The sequence below is a fragment of the Dysidea avara genome, chromosome 4 (genome assembly GCF_963678975.1).
Source record: "Dysidea avara chromosome 4, odDysAvar1.4, whole genome shotgun sequence".
NCBI lineage: Eukaryota > Metazoa > Porifera > Demospongiae > Dictyoceratida > Dysideidae > Dysidea > Dysidea avara.
In genome coordinates, this window is record NC_089275.1 from 19,031,691 (window position 1) to 19,058,663 (window position 26,973).

General features: G+C 38.0%; 1 protein-coding gene across 2 annotated transcripts in view; it reads right to left on the reverse strand.

The window, feature by feature from the left end:
- Window positions 1–26,973, reverse strand: part of LOC136254407 (uncharacterized) — an 80,936-nt gene that overhangs the window by 18,829 nt on the left and 35,134 nt on the right. For both annotated transcript variants that reach the window (XM_066047098.1, XM_066047097.1), the window contains 4 exons: window positions 19,300–19,467; window positions 14,307–14,597; window positions 4,575–4,655; window positions 4,250–4,522 (listed from right to left, as the gene is read on the reverse strand). In XM_066047098.1, the coding sequence (XP_065903170.1) occupies window positions 4,250–4,522; window positions 4,575–4,655; window positions 14,307–14,597; window positions 19,300–19,467 (813 nt within the window). The remainder of the gene's footprint in view (window positions 1–4,249; window positions 4,523–4,574; window positions 4,656–14,306; window positions 14,598–19,299; window positions 19,468–26,973) is intronic.

The following is a 26,973-nucleotide window of genomic DNA, read 5'->3' on the forward strand; positions in this document are numbered from 1 at the left end:
CAGTTAGAAAAAATCACCTTGTAGAGTTCAGCTACAAAGAAACCACCATGTAGAGAGTTCAGCTACAAACAAATCGCCCTGTGGAGAGATCAATAGAAGAAGTTACCTTGCAGAGAGTTCAGCTACAAAGAAACCATCATGTAGAGAGTTCAGCTACAAACCAATCTCCCTGTAGAGAGATTAGCTAGAAGAAGTTACCTTGTAGAGAGTTCAGCTACAAAGAAACCACCATGTAGAGAGCTCAGCTACAAACTAGTGACTTTGTAGAGACATCAGCTAGAAGAAGTTACCTTGTAGAGAGTTCAGCTACAAAGAAACCATTCTGTAAAGAGCTCAGCTGCAAACAAATCACCTGTACAGAATTCAGCTACAAACAAATCACCCTGTAGAAAGATCAGCTAGAAGAGGTCACCTTGTAGAGAGTTCAGTTACAAAGAAACCACCATGTAGAGAGCTCAGCTACAAACTAGTGACTTTGTAGAGACATCAGCTAGAAGAAGTTACCTTGTAGAGAGTTCAGCTACAAAGAAACCATTCTGTAAAGAGCTCAGCTGCAAACAAATCACCTGTACAGAATTCAGCTACAAACAAATCACCCTGTAGAGAGATCAGCTAGAAGAAGTTACCTTGTAGATCGTTCAGCTACAAACAAATCACCCTGTAGAGAGATCAGCTAGAAGAAGTTACCTTGTAGAGAGTTCAGCTACAAAGAAACCACCATGTAGAGAGTTCAGCTGCAAACAAATCACCTGCAGAGAGTTCAGCTAGAAACAAGTCACCCTGTAGAGAGATCAGCTAGAAACAAGTCATCCTGTAGAGAGTTCAGCTAGAAGAAGTCACATTGTAGAGAGTTCAGCTACAAAGAAACTACCATGTAGAGAGTTCAGCTGCAAACAAACACCCTGTAGAGAACTCAGCTACAAACAAATCGCCCTGTAGATAGATCAGCTAGAAGAAGTTACCTTGTAGGGAGTTCAGCTACAAACAAATCACCCTGTAGAGAGTTAAGCTACAAAGAAATCATCATGTAGAGAGTTCAGCTGCAAACAAATCATCCTGTAGAGAGTTCAGCTATGAAAAGATCACCCTGTAGAGAGTTCAGCTAGAAGAAGTCACCTTTTAGAGAGTTCAGCTACAAAGCAACCACCATGTAGAGAGTTCAGCTGCAAAAAAATCAATCACTCTGTAGAGAGTTCAGCTAGAAGAAGTCACCTTGTAGAGAGTTCAGCTGCAAATAAATCACCCTGTAGAGAATTCAGCTACAAACAAATCACCCTGTAGAGAGTTCAGTTACAAAGAAACCAGAGTTCAGCTGCAAAAAAATCAATCACTCTGTAGAGAGTTCAGCTAGAAGAAGTCACCTTGTAGAGAGTTCAGCTGCAAACAAATCACCTGTAGAGAGTTCAGCTAGAAACAAGTCACCCTGTAGAGAGATCAGCTAGAAACAAGTCACCCTGTAGAGAGTTCAGCTAGAAGAAGTCACATTGCATGTAGAGAGTTCAGCTACAATGAAACTCCCATGTAGAGAGTTCAGCTGCAAACAAATCACCCTGTAGAGAACTCAGCTACAAACAAATATGCCCTGTAGATAGATCAGCTAGAAGAAGTTACCTTGTAGAGAGTTCAGCTACAACGAAACCACCATGTAGAGAGTTCAGCTACAAACAAATCACCTGTAGAGAGTTCAGCTAGAAACAAGTCAACCTGTAGAGAGATCAGCTAGAAACAAGTCACCTTGTAGAGAGTTTAGCTAGAAGAAGTCACATTGTAGAGAATTCAGCTACAAAGAAACTACCATGTAGAGAGTTCAGCTGCAAACAAATCACCCTGTAGAAAGTTCAGCTATGAACAGATCACCCTATAGAGAGATCAACTAGAAACAAGTCACCTTGTAGAGAGTTCAGCTAGAAGAAATTACCTTGTAGAGAGTTCAGCTACAAAGAAACCACCATGTAGAGAGTTCAGCTGCAAACAAATCACCTTGTAGAAAGTTCAGCTATGAACAGATCACCCTGTTGAGAGTTCAGTTAGAAACAAGTCATCCTGTAGAGAGATCACCTAGAAGTATCACTATGTAGAGAGTTCAGCTACAAACAAATCACCCTGTAGAGAACTCAGCTACAAATAAATATGCCCTGTAAAAAAATCAGCTAGAAGAAGTCACCTTGTAGAGAGTTCAACTATAAAGAAACCACCATGTAGAGAATTCAGCTGCAAACAAACACCCTGTAGAGAACTCAGCTACAAACAAATTGCCCTGTAGAAAGATCAGCTAGAAAAAGTCACCTTGTAGAGAGTTCAGCTATAAAGAAACCACTGTGTAGAGAAGTCAGCTGCAAACAAACACCCTGTAGAGAACTCAGCTACAAACAAATTGCCCTGTAGAAAGATCAGCTAGAAGAAGTTACCTTGTAGGGATTTCAGCTACAAACAAATCACCCTGTGGAGAGTTCAGCTACAAACAAATCATCCTGTAGAGAGTTCAGCTATGAAAAGATCACCCTGTAGAGAGTTCAGCTAGAAGAAGTCACCTTTTAGAGAGTTCAGCTACAAAGCAACCACCATGCATGTAGAGAGTTCAGCTGCAAACACATCATCCTGCAGAGAATTCAGCTACAAACAAATCGCCCTGTAGAGAGACCAGCCAGAAACAAGTCACCCTGTAGACAGATCAGCTAGAAGAAGTTACCTTGTAGAGAGTTCAGCTGCAAACAAATCACCCTGTAGAGAATTCAACTACAAACAGATAACCCTGCAGAGAGTTCAGCTAGAGTCAAGTCATCCTGTGGAGAGAATCCTGTAAAGTGTTCATCTACGTACAAGCAGATCACCCTGTAGAGAGTTCAGCTACATTTCAAGTCACCCAGTAGAGAGATCAGCTGCAAATTATCCTGTGGGGATTAATTGACATGTAATAAATATATGCTCTCTTTTTATAATATTATGAACTCTTTATTTATATATGCATTATATATATCATTTACTGATAAAATCAGAATGAGTTAAAGTATTTATAAAATCTGCTTCATCTTTTTCTTTTTCCTGTGGTAAAGAAAAATATACAGGTTAAAAAGTCCCAAAGCTGGCCATAGGCCGGCTTTGGGGTATACAAATACAAAAAGAAGTGAAATCTAATCAAAAACAGCCAAGCTGTAAAAAAAGGAGTGCGGCCCTTGAAAAGGCTATGGTGAAAAAAGATGTGAAATCTAAGGTGGCGGCCAAGAAATGGCTGTGATGGTAGGTTAATGGTAAAAATTTTAATAATGACAATTCAGGTGAATTTTGTGCCAATTGACCAAGCGGCACCAAATTCACTTGAATTGTCGTTATTAAAATTTTTACCATTAACCTACCATCACAGCCATTTCTTGGCCGCCACCTTGGATTTCACATCTTTTTTCACCATAGCCTTTTCAAGGGCCCACTCCTTTTTTTACAGCTTGGCTGTTTTTGATTAGATTGTATTTCCTAGTCCTTAGTTTAGTGGGTTTTGAGCTTACTGCTGTGTCATTTGAAATGCAGAATTTCATTAATATCAGTAAATTTACCATATTTTCATTAGATTCGCAATCCCAATGGCTATTTTTGATACGTTTTTCCTTTGCTCTTTATGTTCATTGTCTTTGCATAATTACTATGTCTGTAGATTCTTATTCTAAAGGTACCTGGTAGCACATGGTGAAAAAAATTGGAAGGGGGTGCTTCAGTGCCCCAAACATCTCCCTAAATCTGCCCATGTGGAACTCAGCTGCATGTAAAAATTATTTACATATTTGTACTTGCTTTAGTTCTGATGGCTATACATATCTCTTTCATCAACATATAGTAGTTAGAATAGAATTTGTGTTTCTAAGTGTTTATTTTACTTTATTACACTAAGTGTCAAAAACTTGCCAGTATAATCCTATTATCCTAACAAATTATTCATGAATCTTAGGAGAACTTTAGTACACAAAGGATATTTTAAACAACAGAGATGAGAATACTTTACCAGAAGTTTACGGTCTGAATTAATGCATAGTTCTACAAAAGAGAAGTTTATTATTTTTTAAAGCAGCTTAAAATTTATAATATATAGCTAACAGGATGTCAAAAAGGGTTGAAGATTTTGCAAATGACCAATTTCAAGCAATATTTGAGCATCAATTTGTGAAAATTTCTAGCTTAAAAATTATCTTCCTATTTAGTATCATGCAGGCACCTGTAAAACTTAAACCCATTGCACTTTATTGAAGTGTATGTTACGCACCAGATCTTATTTCACTAATCACCATCATCAATTGCTGCGATGTAGAAATAGTCTCCAGCTGATCACACAGATCAAGTAATTCTTCCCTACAGCTCATCCTTTCAATCAGACAATCCAGTATTATCTTATTAGCAGTAGTGGAGTTACTACTACTTAACATCACACAAATCTGATCATCACTGAAATAATCTTGCAATTTTCCAACACTCTGTTCATAACTATCCGGCATCAATTGTAGTATAGTGTGATAGTGTGTCTTGAGTGTAGTAAAATCTATGCACATAGTACATATGCACATACTCCATCTAAAAGTGATTCTACAAACCTTCATCACTAATAATTTTCTGTGGTACTGTGTAGAATGGGTTTTCTGCTACTTCACTGAAAGAGTTCGGTAATGTAGAGGCTGGATTAAAATAATATAGGAATATGAATTAGAATGAATTACAGTAGAATTACAGTAGAATTACAATTACAGTAGCACATTAGAATTACAGTAGCACATATGTGATTAATCTAATCAGTGGCATAACCAAGGGTGGGACTGGAATCACTGGATGGGCATATGCTCACCTAAAATTTTTCATATCTGTGGCACCTGCCTGCTATTGCTAATAAACAAGGAACTGTAGTGCATACCTTGATAGGTATTTTACTGAGACAACTGTCAGCTGAGAGTTACATTCACTCAGACTGATAGTCCACTAGTCAAATGCAAAAAAGGATATGTATCTGGAAAAAATGGTATAAAAGCAGTTTTTGTATCATTATGTGTGAAATGTAATGGAGAAAAAAATCCTAAATCCCAAAACTTCATTTTGAGTAAAATTCTTACTGTTGTTTATGTGTTTGCATGTAATTTCTAACAAATGTTTGGCACTGAGCTGGTGTCTAATAGAATAGCAATCTCCAGTTGCAGCTTATTTATTGAGTTTATATTTGAGTAAAAATGTATCATAAGTACAGCACTATGGTTTTGCATATGCAATTGGCAAGTGCAAGTGATAGTTGGTGAAAATAAGTTTTGTGTACATGTGTAGAACCTCTCTTAAAGGACCCTCTATGTAAAGGACACTTTACATTTAACCTCCTTATAGAGCACAGTTTCTGAGGTTCCTGTGAACCTCTACCAATACAATTTTACTAAACTTTTAATCCCCTTGCTCCCTCCAACAGCTCCACCTCTTATCTTCTGTCTTTAAGAAACATGACAATATCAAATGTTGCGCATATGGCCAGCAAGTTTGTGAGGCTGAGCATGCCATGTTTACACCCATCATTAGCTTCCCCCATCGCACAGATCAGTAGATAAGAAAAACAATGATTGAACCTCAAAGCAAGTTTATGGTTGACTTTGGGTATAATTATATAGACTATTTAAAATACAAAAAGAAGTGGAATCCACATAAAACAGCCAAGTTGTATAAAAAGGGTGTGGCCTTCAAAAATCCTGGATGAAAAAAGTTGTGAAATCAAAGGTGGCAGCCATTTCATGATGTTGATGATAACAGATTTTATTAATGCACAAAGCCATTATTATCATCCACATCATTGCAGCCTTCTCATGGTCATCACCTTTGATTTCACAACTTTTCTCACCCAGGCTTTTTGAAGGCCACACGCACCCTTTTTATACAGTTTGGCTGTTTTTGCGTGGTATTTTATAAGCCTCTGGCTTTTCTTTTGTCTACTAAGTGGGGATGAATATTCAGTAGTTTGAAGTTTATGCCATTATTGTCTGGGCTTCTCATCGCTTTGATCAGCTATCCACTGTATTTGTGGTGCACGTTCTTCCATTGGTATCTGCACTAGCGCTCCACCGCTAATTGATTTAGGGAAAGTGGAGTCCCACTTTTCTTAGTAATGTTTGAGCATTGTCTCTTTGATTGCCGTTTGTTTAGTTGTTCATCACATACCATCTCATGCTGGAGGTGGTTGGCAAGGGCAGTCCATCAATCCCAGGAACAAACAAACAAAAAACCCTAGATCAGCTGGTCTAAAAGTGTCCATTATATAGAGATTCTGTATTTTTTACTAATATCCGTATTAATGTGCATCTATCAATAATCAATATTAATCCCCGCCTCCCAGGAGCCATAGTAGGGGATTTGACTTTTTTACAATCAGATTCCCTACCCATAATATTATTATATATGGTGTCATTTTTCATCTCATTCCCACTTATGTACTTGGGCTACTGTATAGGGGCATTGTTTGAATACAGTAGAACAAAAATGATAATGATATGCTTGCTATGATATGCTCAGAAGCCATGGCTAGTTACATTCACCCTCTATTATTCCCAGGAGGAGATAGGAGGGGAATATTATTGATATATAAATGCATTAATATACATGTAGACATTCACTTCCTGTTAAGAATAAATGAGTTGTATTAAACTTTAGCCCGTGTAAAATGCATTCATAAAAAATGTAGTTAGGGTTATAGGATCAGGAGCCCATAAGCACCAATCTTGCTATAGCTAAACAGTGATTAAAAAGATAATGACCATGCTTTATTTTTTGTCATTTATAAAACCAAAACTTCAGAGCAATGGTATAATACTTTTCCAGAGTATGTAGGTGAGACTCAGTACATCTTAGATATCAAGTGGCAAGAATTGTTTAATGGAAAAAAGATGGCACCCTGTGATTGAATTCAGTCTTGGAGAGGCAAACTGTGAGCGATGTTGAACAAAAAATGAAGGCATGTAGCATCAACCCATTAAAGGAAATGCTACAATTTGGAAAGTGTTTTCTTAATCCTGAGAGATTCAAAGGAACTATAATAAAGGCACAGCTGATGTAAAGAAAGCTGGTTCTCGCTACAGGTATTTGGCTATGTAGTTTCTGGACAATCTGGTACCAGGGCAGGTTGAGATACTCTGAAGAACCAAACACCTGTACTAATCTCAGCAAGAGTTAATATAAGAGATCTCAGAGATCTAAGGTTTGTGAAACCGAAATTCTTACTTATGATTCAACCAAGAGTCCCCCCACACAAATATTATGAACTTTTGATTCAACCAACACACAGTTTAAATAATCAGGAGGATGTGAGATTAAGAAATAGCATGCAGTAGTGAAGCAAGCATGCAAAAATAACTGCTTAACACTCTTAAAGACATGAAAGGTAGAACAGAAAGCATTGAGCTAGGTTCATGCAACAGTATATACAGTAGCTCCTTATCATTGAATTGGAGGTGGAGGCATAGGTTGTATAAGTATATTATACTTATATTCATAACATGTTAGCTTGCAGGATTACCTATTGTATCTATATAATGTGCGGAATTTCTTTGTTGCTGTGCACATACAGTAGGCAGAATTAATTATTATTTTGAAAACAACAACAACAAAAAACAGGTTTCCAATTGTACCTATACTAAGAAGACTTAGCTAACACTTTTGTAGAATAATAATAAGGTAGAGGCTATTCGTCCTGTTCCAGACACCGATTTTACCAAGCTATTCGTCTAGCCATATGATCTGGCTCAGTCCATGTGATCTGGTTCACGTGAATAAAAACTTAGACAAAAAAAGGGTCCTCAAACGAAGAAAAAAAAGTCATGGCCTGTCTAAGAATCGAACCCGGGACCTCCAGTGTGTGAGGCAAGGATTGTAACCACTGTGCTACGTGGCTCCTACTCACCTCTCTTAGTTTCTACCTTATATACGTCATTCAAGAAGAAACCTATATAAGAAGAATACCCATGAAGAAGAAACTAAAGCTGAACCTGACCCTAACCCTAACACTAACGTGATGTTCGCCTGTTAAGCACACTGATGACTTTCACTGTCTGTATGAAAGTAAGTTTTTGGGTGAGTTCGAGGCAAGCTAGGGTTGGAGTGAGCGAAGCAAGCATCCCGGCAAAGCAAGGCCAACCCTAGACTCACCCAAAAACTTACCTTCATACAACTAGTGTATTTGATACTTGAGTTATGGGTGACACTGTTGGACGAATAGTACCCATCGAACAGGACCATGCGATCCGAACCGGACAAATAGCGTGGTGAAATTGGCATCCAGAACTGGATGAATAGGCACTACCATACAGCCGTAAATTTCATAAAGCATCTTATAGACAGGCAGACTACCATAGATTCCCTAAAAATTCGGCAGAAATAAATTAATTCCGTTTGTGTCTGGCTGAACAATTAGGAAAAAATGTACCAACCCAGTGCTATTGTCAAATTTTTAGGGATCTTTATTACTAATACAGTCTGCACCCTTCATGGCTGTTATTTGCGATCTGTTTACTGCTTACTTTCTGGATTTCTTTGTACAGGGACCAACAGGAATGCCTTGAGGCGGAACTGACGATACCGCAACACTCACTTGGCTGCAGTGCTATATACTATGATTGCCTACATTATCCATGAGGGATGGTCAATGTCATTACTACATCGATTTTGAATATAATCACCCAGACGTAATATTAAGGATTTCAACAAGTAAAAAATAGAAACCACAATCATTATTAAACTATCTCGTGATAAATCTCACTACCAGATGCTGCATGAAGTGTTCCATGGCTTAACAAAGCGTTCTCTGAGGGTGTATCATGTTACAAGGAGAAGTGGGGCCAGGAGAGATTTTATTCTGTGAACAGAAGCGAAGATCGTTTTGCAGTAGCCGTGATGTCACACGATGATATCGTTGAGCACGTTCCCTGAATGATTTCACACTTGGTCCTTCATCCAGCATCGAGGTAGCATATTGTGTGAGGTCACTGGGAATCCTCAATACTCAAGAGACCTTCATCAACTAGTACTCCAAGTGCCGAAAAATTAGTGCATTTATAATTAGAAATTTTCCTTCGCTTGCCGAAATTAGAGCACATTGTGTTCAAAGCACGGGGAGTGCCGAATATTTAGAGATGCCAAACTTTTAGGGAATCTACAGTTGTTTCAACTTCAAATGAAAAGGCACAGGAAAGTTTGTAACTGATAGGTGACTTCTTATACCAATACGTTATATCCGGTGTAATTTCCAGCAGCAAAGCATGGAGTCCTATTGAGTAAAAACTGCTAGCCAGCTATTTTCTTTAGCTTGATTCAAAAGCTATCATTCTAAACACTAAGTATAATGTTACATAATAAAGAAGCAATACATAGTGATTTTTTTGACTAATTGTGACTGAATCTGCAAGAATAGTGCAAGCCTAATTTTACAGTAGAATGCAATAAACATGGCAGGAGATAATTTCATCCTGCATTATCAACATGGCCGTCTTGCCTATTTCAATGTCTCTGTACTCAGCCTGCTCATATATCCTGTGGCAGCTGATGCTGCTGGAGAGGTGGATAAGGATACTAAGCACCTGGTTGCTATGGAAAATGTAGGAGGTGGTTTCATTCCACTTGTTGTAGAATCTTTTGGGGTATGGACACCTTTCGCAGTATCAATGCTTAGATCATTGCTGATTGTTCTAGTGGAATTCCACCTAAAATGGCTAGGACCAACAACTTTCAGTGTGTTTATGGGCAGAAAATTCGAGGATGATATTGCGATATTGGGCGCTATAAGGTTTTGATGATGACTTTTCCCCATAATTGTACTTTCTTTGCTGTAGTTATAGTTTGTAGTTACTAAACAGTAGCAAGATTTCATGCTATATATACTGAGGAGAGTATCCTACTCTCATATACCCTTGTAGAAGGGTGTATCGTGAAGTTATGATGTAATGACAAGATGTTGTGGTTAGTGACGTACAAGCAGCCACAAAAGCGTGAGAATTTTTAAACGCTGTACTGCTCTTGCAAAGCTCAGGAATGCCATATTTGCGAATGGCCTGCCAAGAAATGTCTACGCAGTCGTCTAAACCCATGAAGACACGCCTGTAGTTCAGTTAGAAACACTGAGAACTCCAGTTTGTCCGGTTGCTAGTAACATTGTTAGGCATGCGTTCAATCGATATAATTATACAAAGAGAAATGGGAGAACTCGGAAGCATTACGTTATAACTTCACGATACACCCTTTCTACAGGGGTATATGAGAGTAGGATACTCTCTTCAGTATATAATTATAAACTCTTGACAGTAGTTTGTAGCTGTTAAAGTCATAGCTTGTTTTGTAGTTTCATGTTTTCCCCATTTTCTATAAACGTAATTCTAATGGGCGAAATATACAGTATTTACGAAATTGAAAAAAATCACTGCAAATTTTTGAGTGTTTGTTTCATAAAGACACTAATGGCACAACCCTTAATAACATTGTGATCTACAAAGCAAGAGGAGTTTGAAAACCTTTGTTTTGCGTGTGTACCCCCAAGGAGACAGAATTAAGATATGAGCGATAGTCTGCCTCATGTTGGACAAGCAGCTTTTTCTCCACATTTCTGTCTTCACCCTGGTTGTAGGAGGGTCTGGAAAACAAACATACTCAGCAATGGATTTGCCTGTTCATGGAGAACCTGATGGTGTAAGTTGCATCTTGGTACAGAAACTATAACTAACCACAATAGTTTACTTAACCATAATTATTGTAATTAGTGAATAATGGTACGTATTACTATTATGGGGTTTCATCCCTTGAGTAAACCGGCTGAGTTGACTGCCCAGTACCTAATCTTAAGCATAACAATAGTATACTTACTGAACTATGTAGCTACAGTAGACTAGACTGCTACTGAGCTAAATTTGTTACAAACTTTCTTAAGAATGTCTCATTAATTAATCACGTGACCGCATACATAATATTACATAACAAAAATTAAGTTAAGTCCTAATTCCTAACACTCCCAGGGTTGGTTACCACCAGGTAAACAAAAGTTAACTACAAACGCTAAGTCAGTTACAGTTTAATTATATTGTTTCTTGTCATTATCAACTTCTAGTAGTGCTAACATCTTCGCCGAGTCAATGCATGGTTAGTACGTAGTTTTCATCATCGTATACATAAGTAATTGGTCGGTTATTCAGTGTAGCCTCTACTTCTACAAGCAGCGTACGAAGTTCTTCAAATGTTAGAGTGGATTGTCCCACCATCTTCTTAACACAATTCATTACACTCCTCACTGGCCTCTCCCAAAACCCACCCCACCAGGGAGCCTTCTCAACAATGAAATCCCACTCAACTCTCCTATTAGTCAAGTACTGCTTCACCCAGGGGGACTGCTTAATCTTAGTTATATCCTGAGACGCGGACTTAAATGTCTTGGCATTGTCTGACATCATCTTTAATGGGAGTCCTCTTCTGCTAACAAAATGCCTGAAGGCTAGCAGGAAAGAAGTGGCAGTGAGGTCTGAGGTGAGTTCGAGATGAATGGCACGAGTACTGCCGCAAGTAAACAAGCACACATATGTCTTAGCAGATTGTCCAGTCACCTGTACATATAATGGCCCAGCAAAATCTACTCCAGTCATGGAAAAGGGTGCTTGGCTACTGAATTGATCTTGTGGGAGTTGAGGGCTAGGTGGCATTGTCACTGGTTTGCCTTCAAATCTCTTGCATGTTAACTAGTTAAACTCCATTAAACTAATGTTTTACTGCTGGTACTTTTCTTTTGTGGTAATACACCTGACACTACCCAACACTTGTGACTGGATCTACAAGACACCTACATGTTAGCGCAAGCCTAATTTTACAGTAGAACACACGTATAAAATGTAATGGGTAAAATATTTACAAAACATACAAAATTCTGTAAATTTTTAAGATCTTGTTTCACCATGAAGGAAAGTGTTAACAGCAAAGCTTTTTGATAGCATTATGCTCCCCAAAGCAAGAGAAGTTTTGTTCTCCTACAAACATGTGGGAATTAGTCTGCCTTTTATTGGAAGAGCAGTTCACTGATATTTTTCCTGATGTTTTCACCTTTGCCTTGGTCAGAGCACAAACCTGGAAAAAAAAACATACAAAACAATGGAATCGCCTGTTCATGGAGAATGTGACGTTATAAGTTGCATCTCCATAGAGGACTGCATTTGTATGTTATGACCATTTAATCAAGTACCTGTAGTTTATTTTCCGTATTACCACTATACAAATCAATCTTTCTGTTGTTACCACTTTGTAGCACTGTAATTTCAAACCCTCTACGCTTCTAGAGTTGAAATTTTGGCTGACCGTTCCTTCAGCTATCTGGATCAAGAAATTGCAATTCAAAATAATTATGTGCTAACATGTGGGGTTCTTGCAGATCCAGTCACATTTGGTCTATATGGTCAAGTGATATCACTTTGCTGTTCTTGAGACCTGACCCAGAATGAATTAAATGCCACACAGTATCAATTACGGAGTGATACAGGAATTACTTCAGTAGCTCTTCAACTCAGTTAGGAAGGTATGTGATGATCAAGAGCTCCTTTGTTCATAATACTGTATATCAGGAAGTTGTATGTGTAGTAGGCTAGTATAGCAATAAGGTGTACAAACAGTGGTGTAGGTTTCCAGCTATGTATAGTTAGTTACATACATAAATAATGCTTGTTAAAGTTTGCTCAAGGGCACATTTTATGTATGAATGCTACAGCTGTAGGACATGCTGAGTTGCATAGTAAACTTTACCCTTGACCCACCTCTTGAAAAATCCTGGATCTGCCCCTGAGGTGGCCAGATATTGATAGAATTTTTTTTTAAATGCTGAAACTCAAATTGTGGTCTACCTGCCAGCCTGCCTGATCACAGCTGCAAGGTTGGAGGCCAAACAAAACAACATACGGCCACCATTTTATGCCACAATTAACAAACTCACCAGTGGCATGTGCCTTTTGGGGTTTTGATGAGTGTGTACCCTCTGTGCCTTGTCTTTCCTTTAATCTTCATTCAGGCTGGTTGTTGTCTTCTACCATTCTTCATGCAATGAAGCCATATTGATGTGCTAATTTTCTGCATTAACACATTCTTTGAGCAGCATACTTTCAGACACCACAAAAATTATTTACAGTGCTTACATTGCTGTAAAAGGTACTGGACACTCAGTAGATGCCTGTAACTTCACTGATTATGTTTGAGACCATGCCCATTAACGATATTGGCTGACTTATAATCATCAAGCATGGAGACCACATCTCTTTACAATCCATTTACTTGAATACTATAACCTCATCCCCTTATATGATAGCACAGTGAAAATAATAATGCCCCTTGGTAGGCATGAAACTGACTTGAGATACCGTATACGTACAAATTTTTGAGGTACGTAATTTTCGCAGATTTTGTGGTTGCTTGGCTTTCCGAGGATTTTCATCCTTGAAAATTAACGAATATCAGGATTAGCTCTATGCTTTCTAATAAATAATCTCAGTGAAAAATGAGTGATCCTCGAAAATAAAACCGTGAAAATCCTGAAATTTGTCGATCCGCCAAAACTTACATACCTTGAAAATTTGTACGCATACAGTACTCTAATACAGCCATCACCCTAATAGAACAGTCACATATGTACCGCATTTGACCGGTTAATAGCCGCGGCTCACATAATAGTCGCCCCCAGATAGTAGCCGCAATGCAGCCTGTCATAAGAGCCACCCTTGGATAAGAGCCATGGCTTGTATCTGAATATGCTGATACAAGTGTTGATGACACACGTTTGAAGCAAAGGAGTTGTTTTAAGCCTGGAAATAGCATTTCTGAGAGGAGCCAAGTGGACTAACAGTATTAAAGGATGATTATACAAGGTCAACCATTTGAAAATCCGTATAAACGCTGCAGGCTACTACCACACAAGCTCATAGTAGCCGCCCTCGGATAGTAGCCGCCTTTGCATAGTACCCGCATCATTTTCCTTGCTGAAAGTTATGGTATCCATGGCTATTAACCGATAAAATATGGTAACTGTATGCTATAACAAAAACTAAACAAACCAGTATAAAAATGAAGTAGGGATCCAAGCAATAAATAGCAGTGAAAAAAGAGATGAATTTACAGCATAACTTGGTGGAAAATTTTCTACTTTGGCACTGAACAAAATAATTGTTATACGTATCATGCTAATGTAGGGATTTTCTCTCACAGCTACTGTATGCTGTAATATGTAACATCATGTTTCACTACCTTTGATCATTTGGATTCCTATTTCATTAAAGTGGTAAAATAATACAGTTTCTTACTTGTTTTTAATTCCCTGATAATCTCAGGTAATATTTCTGGGTCATTTTTCAATGAAGTGATCTTTTCTAGCTGATCACAAAACTCCACAATGTCAGCTGCACATTTCACTTTTTCCATTAGAAAATTTAATATTGTTTTGTTAGCTGTGGTGTAGTTTGGACGAGTGAGCACATCACAAATCTGATCATCAGTCAGTTGACCCTGTACAACTTGTAGTGTCTTCTCATAGTCACTAGGTAGTGACTGAACTATAGCATCATACTTTGACCTCACCAGGTGAACAACTGAAACTAAATAACCACACTACTTATGGTGGTGTAATATAAACAAATAAATATTAGTCAAAGTTTCATACAAAGTTACATATACGTATACATGCCAAAACAGCCAAGCTGTAAAGGTGGGAGCTTTAAAAACTTGAGCTGTGGCAAAAGGGATGGTCAAGAATTAACTGAACACTATAAATTTTAAAAGACCATATGTGACCAGATTTGCAAAAAGGTACCTTTTCCACACATTTTACATATCAGCAAACAAAATGATGTAACATTTCACTCCTTACACTGATTAACTTACACTTAGTATCCAAATGCAGCCACATATCATAGCTACACTCATGGAAATTTTCAGGTAATGGTATGCTATGATTTAAAAGTTATGAAGCTTTAAAGTTCAAAAAATAGGTCAAATTTTGTGTGTGAAAAAGGTACCTTTTCGCAAATCCGGTCACATATGTAAATTGCTTAGCATTAACATCATAGTAATCATTTCTTTGTTGCGACCCTTAATTTCACAACTTTTAAAATAAAGACCGCACTTTTTCAAAGCTTGCATTTGCTGTTTTGGCTTGGATTTAACTACATTTTGTATTTATATACATATCCCAAAACTTGTCATAGACTGGCTTGGTCTTGTTTTTACTGATATCTTTTTAACTACAGGCACAATGATGACTGTTGAAACAAAAAGCTACAGCTTTAAGTAATGTATTGTATTACATATTTTGCAATTAATACTCTATAATAAAGTGGATTTTTGTTGGAGACTACACATAGAATTTTCAAGAATTTCCATTGGTAGATCTGTGAAATCATAATATTTTTGTCAAATTTAATAGAACTTTTAGCGAGGAAACAACCCATGACTGCATGCTGTGGTTTAGTGGTTAAGATGTGCGGTTCAAAATTCGGACTTTTCTCAATGTTTATTGTGCAAGTTTGTTTTTTTTTTAAATATTTACAAGTGACTGTTCTATCAGAGTTATTGACCCCATGATTTATACTTGTTTGTTTGTTTCTTTATAACTCTGTGCTTGTTATTTCTAATTTCTGTTAACCACAAAGGTTTGTGCTGCAATGGATTATTTTGTGCACACAGATTTTCAAGACATTCTCAGTGGATTACTCTATAGCCATGAAAGAAAATTAATCTTGTATGCAATTAATCATCCATAGTAATTTATTGGATTAGCAGTAGAATTGGAATGTGAATTCACCTTTATATTATGTTCTTGTGCATACTAAATGTCAAGGTGATTGAGTTAAGGATTTTATAGTGATTTTTGTAAAAAGTGTGTGAAAAATAATAGATCTTTTGTTCATATACCTCAGGAATAGTTGTAGCAATTTTATCAAAATTTGGTGTGGCTTCTACCTAGTGGGCAGTTCCAATGCAAAATGGTGCAGTTATATAGTTACCTGCATGTGAAAATTGCATTCGTGGTGCACCACTTTTCTTTGCTACATAATTATAGCACACTGTCTGAATGACCCCCAGCAGTGGCGGATCCAGGATGGGGCATTTGGGGCAAATGCCCCCCCCCCCCCCTTCAAGAAATTGCATACAAGATCGAGATACTCTAATAGAGCAGTCAATTACTCTAATAAAGCAGTCACAATGTTCATGAAGCAGTGTAGCTTACCTATGAAGCTACAAATAGGATTTTATTTTGCATAACAGACGTGATATAGTTGGTAAGGATAACTAGCTATTATTGCTGACCTTTTTTTTTTTTTTTTTTTTTTTTTTGGTCTTCAACTGGTTTTCAGCAAGTTTTTTTGGTCTTCAACTGTTTTTCAGAGAGGTGCCCCCCCTCTTTCGAAACTCTGGATCCGCCCCTGCCCAGTGTGGTATGTGGCATGCCAGTTTTCTTGCTGTACAACACACTACCACCCAATTTCAGGGTGTCAAGAACAGTATATAGCTAGTATCAAGGAGGTGACCGTGTGTTCACTCCCAATGGTTTTGTACTGGAACAAGCATGTTTTCTGCCTGTATCAATTTAAAGTGTTTATCAACAAGTTGATGTGCTACTTCTAAAAACCAGGCGCCATGCAGCTAGCTAACTCATCTGGAATAACTATAGACAGTATATACTACTATGAATTAACCAACTATGTATTACTACTTTACAATAGGGTAGTTTGGGTTGTGCAATAATATAATTAGCTATTTCTCGTATTTCGTAATTCATGAAATATTCGTAATTCGTTCAATTACGTTGCTATGCACTGCTAAGGAAGCGTTTGTTAAATAAACCGCTTTTACCAACATATTACGCACAAAACTATCTTCTAAACTGTTTTATAGTGTGACTAACGTGTTTTTTTTCCCACAAATTCTCTCGACAAAGCCTCAAAGGTGCTCTTCATTTTCGTTCGCGTACGTAAGGGATACGCCCCCTTTCAACTCGAAGCGATAGGTTATTCCTGGCAGTGTACGAGGCCTGCACCGTTGTTTTTCAGTTGCTAAATGCCTGAAAACATCAAGGGGAAGGTAGTCTGAGGAAAGTCACCACACCCGTATTTCAGTCCGCCGAAAAGAAACCACCTCAGAGCAAAGTTCACCTGTGCAGAAGTTTAATACAGACTTCATTTCACTTTTACTTCTTACGTAAAAGCTGCTTTTACCGTTATTAAACGATTTTGCTCACGTGGGTGCGTACGGACAAACATAGGTAGATAGGTAGATAGATAGGTACACACACACACTTTTACGAAAACAATTTCAGTAAACCAGGCGCACGCCCACAGCCGGCCGACGTGCGCCTGGTTAAAAAGTGCTTTGTCAAAGCGCTTTTGATAAACACTTTCTTCATTTAAAGGGCTTCACAGTACAACTAAGTGCTTGAGCAACTGGCCCATATAACAAAAGTTAAGGCTTCAGGTGAATGCAAAGTGACTGGTTCACAAATCTTACAATTAAATGAAATGCATTGTTATTGTTTACAACTTTAGTACAAGGAAAATTTTTAAGTTTGATTAGGATAAAAAGATGGAGGTTGCCTATAAGCCGCACTATCAACCTATAATCATTTTTTAAGCTTTTTTAAAACCAAGCATTCACCCACAGTTGGCTGAAGGCTGGCTGCCTGGTTTCCTGAAATTGTTTTCCAAAAAACTGTGTTTGTATGTATGTTTTTTGTCTGTACACATCTGCACTTGTGTGGTAAAGAAGCCTTACACTAACAGCAGCTAGTGTACATGTAAGTGCTCTATACACTGTATACGTACATATTAGACTTGCGGACAGGTAAGCTTTGTTTTGAGGTGTATATACAATACTTCACAATACTAGAAAAATTGATTTCTGAATATGGTGTGAAAAGCCTTCCCAGTGAGCTATTTCAGTGAGTGAAAAACAACAGCTCAAGCCTTGTAGGCTACCAGAAATTGCATATTTCTTCAAGTCAGAAGGTGGTATATCCCAAAAGAAAACGAAGAGCAAGCTTTTGTCAAGAGAATTTTCATATGAAAACATGATAGACAGACTATACTTCTATGCATGATGTGTGGTTTGCTCAAGTTAAACTTCCTTAGCAATGCATAGCAGCATATTTGATGAAGTAATTAATGAATTATGAAATATGTTAGATTAAAATATTTGTGACTGGATATACAAAAAGGGGCCTTCCATGCACATCCAATTCTATGAGCTTGGGAGACAATAACTTAGCTGACATAAACCTGAAATTATGTTAGTGTACCCAATTTCAGTTAAGTCAATAGCATTTTGTAATCTGAAGTTATAAATCGTCAAAGTTGGTAAATTGGATGTGTGTGGAAGACCCCTTTTTCTATTTTGCTAGAAGGGAATAGTACTAATTGCATGGGCATTTAGATTTTTAGAAGTAGCTCATCATCTTGTTTTCTTTTCTTTTTCTATAGGTATAACAAAAGTAACCACAATTCAGAAAACAATGTGTTTACATTTATTTTATTGTGTGTTGATTGTTCATCATAATACATGTACATTAACTCAGTATAATTATAATTTGCAGAATAGTCTAATGGAATGTAACTAGAGTGTCTCAATTACTTGCTATCATAGACACATATTTGGCTTTTGCAATAGCTGCTACTCCAGTTCATTTGCTTTGACAAAGTATGATGGCTGAAATTGATGATCAAATTGTTCTTATTAACACTTTCTCCTTTAGGCATGACAAAAGATCGGTCTTTTGATTATATATACGTAAATCTAGTTGCACAAAGTCACATGCTTTTTTCAGCACTATAACTTCATAGTTATTATTCTAATTTCTTGCAAACCACAAAAGGTACTAACTTATTCACATACTGATTTTAAACTTAATTCCACAGTTGTTTACCTGTAGATGTGACAACATATCAGTTATTTTACATGAATAATTGCTGATGACTCCAAAGCTGTTTACTAAAATTGGTATATACCAATATTTGCCTTAAGACCATATTAGGTGTGCCAAAGTTTAACACAAACAAATAATCTGTTTGTGGTTTACTTTGATGGCTCATACGTATATGGGAATACCTTTGGATACATGAACTACTGGATACTTCACAGCATGTTAAAGATTGTTGATTGGAGAATACAGTATCAAGCTACATGTGCATATAAATTACAACTTTGTACAACTTGTTACCATTTCTTGGCAGGTAGTTTTGATTCAACTTTTAAAGGCCACACCTTTCCTTACAGATGGTTATTTTAGTCTATCAATAATCTATATACCTTGTAAAGTATGGCCATTCATCATACTTCTGGTTGACGATTGAGGTGATGTTCTGAATGTCTCATCTGTTGAATCAGATTCTGGTCCAGGAGAAGAATTAGTGTGCATATAATGATCATCATTAGTGACTGTATTACTATTAGTTGTTGTCTCTGTCCAAACAGCAGCTTTAAGAAAAATAATATTGAAGCATACATAAATCATTGAATATTGAAACTAGACATGTGAATACTAATAACATGTATGTAATATTCAGATGAAAGAAGAGTATGTGTAACAAAGACTTACACTTGTTTGTGTGTACATATATGTCAAATTATTACTTGCATGCTTGAAAGAATATTACTTGTATATAACATATATATTAAAAATTATAAATTTAAAAATAAAGTAGGAATCCAAGTGATAAAAGTAGTGAAACAAGAGATGAATGATGGTAGCTATTACAGCATAGCTCAGTGGGAAATCCCTACTTTGGTATGGTATAGCAATTATTTTGTGTTCAATGCCAAAGTAGGAATTTCTCACCGAGCTATGCTGTAATAGCTACCATCGTTCATCTCTTGTTTCACTACTTTTTATTACTTGGATTCCTACTTCATTTTTAAATTTATAATTTTTAATATACTAGTTTGTTTAGTTTTTGTTAAAGCATACAGCTAGCTATAAACATGTGACTGTTCTATTAGGGTGACTGCTGTATTAGAGTATCTCGAGTCAGCCTGCGAAGATGTGCGCTAGCCCAAAAGGGGGCGTGATTTTGTTCTATTATTAGAGTATCTCGAGTCAGCCTTCCAACTTGAAGGTGTGTGGTCACTGAAATACAGCTAGCGTAAAAGGGGTGTGTCATCGTGGTTGTGGTTTCAATCAATAGATTGATAATGCGTAGAATGAAGAATAGGCGTGATCTTGTGACCTATTGTGAAAGCTATCTAGTACCGGTACCTCCGTACAGAAGCCTCCTTCATAGATTATATCAGTAAGGAATATATAATCTATGCCTCCGTACAGTAGCATAGTCTAAGTGCCTTAAATAATCTTGTGGCGTCTATTATGCTGCTTAAAGAAAGTGCTGATACGGAAAATTAAAGCCTTGATATGGTTTCGTTGGATAAAGAAGACAAGCAGCCTGATTGAAGATAAAAGAAAAGACAAGGTGCAGAGGGAACACACTCGTCGGAACCCCAAAAGGCACATCCCACTGGTGAGTTTGTTATTGTGGCGTAAAATGGTGGCCGTCACTGCTTCGTTTGGCCTCTAGGCTTGCGACTGTGGTCAGTCAGCCAGGCAGTCAGGCAGTCAGTCTAAAATTCAATTTTTTTTGGCAATTTTTAAAATTCTGTACCCGGCCACCTGTAAGCGGTTTGTTGTATTTAATGCTGTTTTATGTATTATATGGACTAGTACTATTCTATAAGGTGATTTTAGTCTTGTAAGATATCTCTAGGATGATTTTTAAAGGCGGAATTTTGGGCGGCGCACAAAATTTTCACCTGGATTCCTACTTAAACGGTACAACCGTACCATTTGATATTTCTCATGTGATACATGAATGTAGCACCAGTTTATGTACATCCCTCTCATACATTGCAAAATCTTTACAAAGACTCTATATCAGTGGCAGAGGAAGTAGCTGATGTAAGGGGGGGGGGCTGACCAGAGTATAGAATCTCTGGCAGCAGGGGGTCTGGGGGGTGCAGCCCCCCAGATGTTCTAGCTATTTTAGTTTTACAAAGTCTCAGAGTTTACCAGAATTAATTAATAGGTGCAATTTGAAGCATTTCAACTGAAACACCAACTTTTAAGTCAGAAGTATTAAACCAGGCTACCTGTAGTCCATAAAAAGCTTTTTGGAAAAGTCTTAGAATAAAATGCTGTTGGCTACAGGGTTGATAAACACATAGCATTACAAAACAGCCTTTAGACACCTGGAAACACTTGGTACAGTGGTATAAGTTACCAACTCTCAATGTAAGAGATCAGTGGTTTGATTTCCACTGTAGGCAAGACATTTTTGTTTGTTTTTTTAAAACTACTTTTAGGGACACATTTTATGAAGTGTTTTGACTACTCTATAAAAGCCATTAGGTACATACAGTATGTTACCATTATAACTTAATATGACTCCAAAAGGTATAAAAAAGGAAAAAAATGTCACAAAGGGCACTTGAACCACAGACCCCTCCAGCCTGAAGTGCTGCATTCCTAACCACTGTATCACTGGTGCTAGCTACAAAACTCTTCTTATATATCACTATATCCATACCCTAACCCTAACTTCTAATGTTATAAAATTTTGTCCAAATCCTACTCGCACTTCTTCCTAATCCTAAGGCCGTTGTTCCTAATCCTAAGGGTGCTGTTCCTAACCCCAAGGGTGCTGTTCCTAATCCTAAAGGTGCTGTTCCTAATCCTAGGGGCAGTTTTCTAACCCTAGGGGTGCTGGCTGTTCCTAATCCTAGGAACACAGTAAGAGCAGGAGTAAGAGCAAAATTACAATTAAAAAATGAAATGGTAACATATGTGACTGAAATTGACAAAACCCGGTTTCGACGCACAAAGCTTCGTTAGGAGATATGGCGATTTTAAGTAATCATTGTGTAGTAACTTCCCAGTGCTTACAGCTGTGCAAACAAACTTTGCACCAATTATTCATCTATTTACTAGCTATCACTATGTAGGTGTATAAGTTTCTGATACCCAAAATATGTCCTGTTTTGGGAAGTTTTTTTCAAGCGAGTAATAATATCACAGGTGGTAGTAATAGGGGCGGTGGGTGGGCTTAATATAGGAGTATAAAATGGAGCAAGAAGACGAATGGAATCCAGAAACCAAGTTTGGGCCATCCATGGCCCTCAAATCACTCCAAATTGATTGAGAACACCATTGGCGAGCTCTCTGTGAAGTCCCAGCTCACTACACACCATTACAACAAAGCCATGGCCATTTAATGGTGCCAATCTTCCACTCGTGGCATTGACAGGGTCGGAACAAAGCTGCTGCAGAAACCAGACTTGCCAGTCCTGAAGGAAATACAGAGTGGAATATGATAGTGTAATAGACCAGCAATCCATTTCTGGTAACAACATAAGTTTGATTTTGTGTGTGTGGAAGCCGGGTTATACGAAATCGTCACATATTGTATATAATGGCTATATAGTACTACTTTATTAGGGTATTGGAGTGTACTATTAGAATATACTTATCTTTTTACATTTTTCATCCCACATGCATCCAAGAAGGATAATTTCAGCAAGATATTATTCTGTGTGGGGCTAAGTCCTCCATCAGCGGAGTGAGTGGACTTCAGCCCCCTAGCCCTACCCCCACTCCCTTTTTGCCACTTATGCTCTATACATAAGCCCTAGTACAAAAGCAATTAAAATAGAGATACATAATCCACCAGCATATATGGTGAGAAGTCGCTCTGGAGGTGTTATGAATTGGGTAGCATGGAACACATGCCATGTGATTGCAGGAGGAAGAAAGGTGAAAGTATCCCAGGATCAAGAGACAAGCAGTCAGAAGGTAAGCAATCAGATGGTAAAACTACAGCAAAACCTATTAGATCAGGTGACTTGAATTGAACAAGTATAAGCCAGCCACGCCGGGTAATTGTGAATTTACAAGGAGTACCTGTGGAGGGTAATACAGACAGTAGTGCAGATATCACCACTGTAAATGATGAGGTGTTTAAGAAGGTTGTTGCAGTTGCCTGTCTTTGGAAGAAACAATTTAAGTCTGCAGACATGACCCCTGTTGGGTATGATAATTGACCATTTAGGTTTGATGGCTGCCTTGACTTGGGATTACATTTGTGGCTGAATTTTGGAAAAATGTTCCAAATCGCATATTAGAAGTTTCAAGATAAATGGTTTTAAAGATTTTAAGTCAGTATATACCACTTTAGAGTGGGCATTCAAAGACGCCACTAAGAGTTTAACTCGCGTATTGCCCGGGCAATATCATGGGAAAGTGGTTTGCCAATGACTTTGATACCCAGCCAGTTCAAAGAAACGATGAGCTTTGACTTGCTATATTGAGCGACATAGAGCTTTGTATTGTGGGACTCATTTTTGTAGTGGTTGCTAAGCTGAGTATATTTGCTAAGATAGACTAGTTGGTTGTTACTAAAGGATAATGAATACACAAAATAATTGTTTAGGCAATCGTGGATGCGTATTTCTACCCACCGCATATCAGCCTTTGAACAGACCACAGAACAGCAAAGCTACTACTGCTACGTTGAAATAGGTTAGTAACTTACAGTCCTAAGTACTTAACTTAATATGTTAACTTACTTACTGTCCCAATAGCAAAGTTAGTTGGCTTAACTTAGTACAAAAATGATAACAATATAAACTCCATCCCACAATCACAAGTTTTCTAACATTGCGTGTTGAAGCATGGTAACGTATTAATGACATTTTAACATATGGATAACGTTCTGAATGCTATTAGCCCATACTATTAAAACCACGATTGATCTTCAGATGCTACTGTATAAAACAAACGGGATGAGTTCTCAGTAGTTCTTTCACCTATTAGGTGAGTGTGCCCCAAGTGATATACGTATATCACTTATACCACAGCTGCTTGGCATTTGCTGATATTATACACCCGCAGCCCTCGGGCTTTGGGTGTATATATCAACAAATCCCTCACAGCCGTGGTATAACTATTAAATATAACTCACCGAGGATAGCAAACACGCGAATGAAATTTATACAAGATTGCATCACTCTATTACTTTTCAGACCACTTCCAGTACTTGTAGCTGCTTGTAGAGCTTCCCACCAAATAAGATAGAAAATCTGAGTAGTTGGATGAGTGAAGTAGTATCACAAGTGCTCACAAAGGGGAGAAGGGTTGGGGGGAGGAGGGGGGGTGGGTGGTGGGGTGGGAAAGATATAGACTTCAAAATGTAGGCAGACCATGATTGAAGTCCAGACGCGAGATTACAGGGCTATGCTGGCTTCTTAGTGGCTGATATGCAGCAAAATCAACAGACAAATCATTTGGCTAAGATTATCAGGCCATCCAACAGTAATCCACTGATTATTGCCAAGCCAGACCCTTCACAAAACCTGAAACTGCCATTTGAGCTCTTCACAATACCCAGAAAAGACATCTGTTAAAACCAACCTCGAGTAGTTTGAGTAGTACTGAGAGTCAAAACTAGTAATACGATAGTGTAGCTATCCACTGGTGGTGTTAGTTTGATTTTGCCTGATGTGTGATTTGGAATGGTTTTGTAAAATCTGGTCACATTTACTGATTGCACTTTACATACTACTGTGTACCTTAAGATGGATGCATATGATTCACTACTGTGATCAGAAGGTACATGTCATCAGTTGGGCATTATTTCATATCAACCAGATATTGGAATGTCCCCACCACAAGATACAGTGGCAGCAGTCCCAGTGGTGAGGCTGAAGTTAGTGGAGTCTGTATGGTTGTTACCACTCCAAAACAAGATAGTAACTGTGGAACTGACTAGGATTACTTCTTATGGTCTGTTCTCATTGAGTCCTTACCTGGTACTGTGGCAGGTGTACAGCTGGAATGTTGTTTAGTGGACATGACTGATGGTACCCCTCCACGGGTGTTGATGACTACTTCATCTGGTTTCACGTAATAAAGAGGAATGGACTAGCCAGACATTGGAGGCGATCACAGTGGGTACAGACACATCTGATAGTAACAATGCCAGTGATAATACAAGTCCAGTAAGAGCTGTCCAGTCATGATACTGAGCTTCAACAGCAACTACTTTGTCGGTATTTATTTAAAGAGCAGGATTCCCACTGCCATTGCATCACAAAGATAGCCTCTTGCAACTGTTACTGGTGAACCACCATGCTTTTGCTTTAGCTGAAGGAGGTGAAACTGACCTTCTCCAAATGGAAGTGGACACAGGAAATACTTGGACACAACACCAGTCTGCATGTTGTATCCCATTTGCTGTTCAGGAAAAAGATTGCTAAGCAGCTTAATCAAATGCAGTAGCAAGGAGTTATCAGCTCTTCATCTAGCCCTTGGGCAAGTCCTGTGGTACTTGTCCACAAAAGGATGGTACATTTCAGTTTTGCATTGATTTCCACAGCCTAAATTCTATTACAAAGCCAGATTCCTTCCTACTAACAAGAATTAATGATCTTTTATAGGCCTGCGTCAAATATACCAGCATAATAAAAAGGATAGTAGGCTGGAGTGCTATGCCAGCATTTATATATTAGGTGGATATTTCAAATTATGCAGCTTAATTCCATGAAAATATATCGATACTCCCAAATAAAACAGTCAGTGGAAACTGCAAACTGCAAAAGAGCACTGTAAATAGCTCCTTAGATCGATACTCTCTCATAGAACAGTCACTTTATGGTGAAATACCCTAATAGAGCATTCACTGATTAAAATGTTCCAAGATAATTGTAACAAGTGTTGTTAACTTAGGAGCATAATGAAAGCATAATAGGAATACTGAAAGAGCATAATAGGTGAAAAATTTAGGAAATTCCTGAAAGCATTTTGGGCAAAATTTTGAGCATATTTGACTCAGGCCTAATCTTTTAGATCAGCTTGGACAATCCCAGTATTTTTCTACATTGGACCTTGCTTCAGGCTACTGACAGGTGTAAATGTACCCATCATCTAAAGAAAAACTACCTTTATTACTCACAAGGGCTTTTTGAATTTGATGTTATGCCATTTGGCTTCAGCAGTTTTTCAACACGTGATGCAGAAGGTGTTAGCTGGTCTCAATCCTGATGGGCACCCCGTATTTGTTTTTGTATACTTCAATGTCATTTTAATATTTTCTGAGACATTTGAAGACCACCTCGCCCATCTGCAAACTGACTCTCTAATTCAGGCCTTAAACTTAAGCTGCCATTTCATTGAACAGAAATACCTAGGACACTTGATTACACCTAAGGACATTTCTCCCAATCCGGCTCAGACACAAGCAGTGAACAACTTTCCTGTTCCCACATCTGTGAAAGACATAAGACAATTAACATCATACTACCACTGTTTTGCTGCAAATTTTGCCAAGATTGCTCATCCACTCCATGCTTTGACAAGTACTGTAAAGGAGCAGTTTTCAAATGCACAGATCAGTGTCAGAGTGCTTTTACTCGGTTGAAAGACAACCTCGTATCAGCACCAATATTGTCTTATCAAAATCTTTTCCCTTAGAAACAGATGCCAGTGCCAGAGGTATTGGTGTTACTTTGTCACAGCAACAGTCAGATGACCAGCTCCACCCAGTAGCACATGCTAACAAAACCTTATCCTAGCAAGAGAAAAAAATTATGCTGCAACCGAATTAGAAACATCGGCAGTTGTTTGGACCATGTCACATTTTCATGCTTACCTCTATGAACACAATGTAGTAGTGTACACTGACCATTCTTCTGTCCATGCTGTGCTGGAAACTCCTAGTGTTAATGGAAAGTATGCACACTGATGGAGAAAATTGTTTGGTGTTGATCACTAAGATTGTATACCATCCAGGCAAAGACAATCCAATGTCCTGCAGCCCAGTGTCACTGTCTGTGGCAGCATCTCCCTACAGGGAGTGCATAACAGCAGCACAAGTACATGTGATTGCAGTACAGTCAAATGGCATGAGTCATATTGAACAGCTACTGCAAGTTGAACCCATG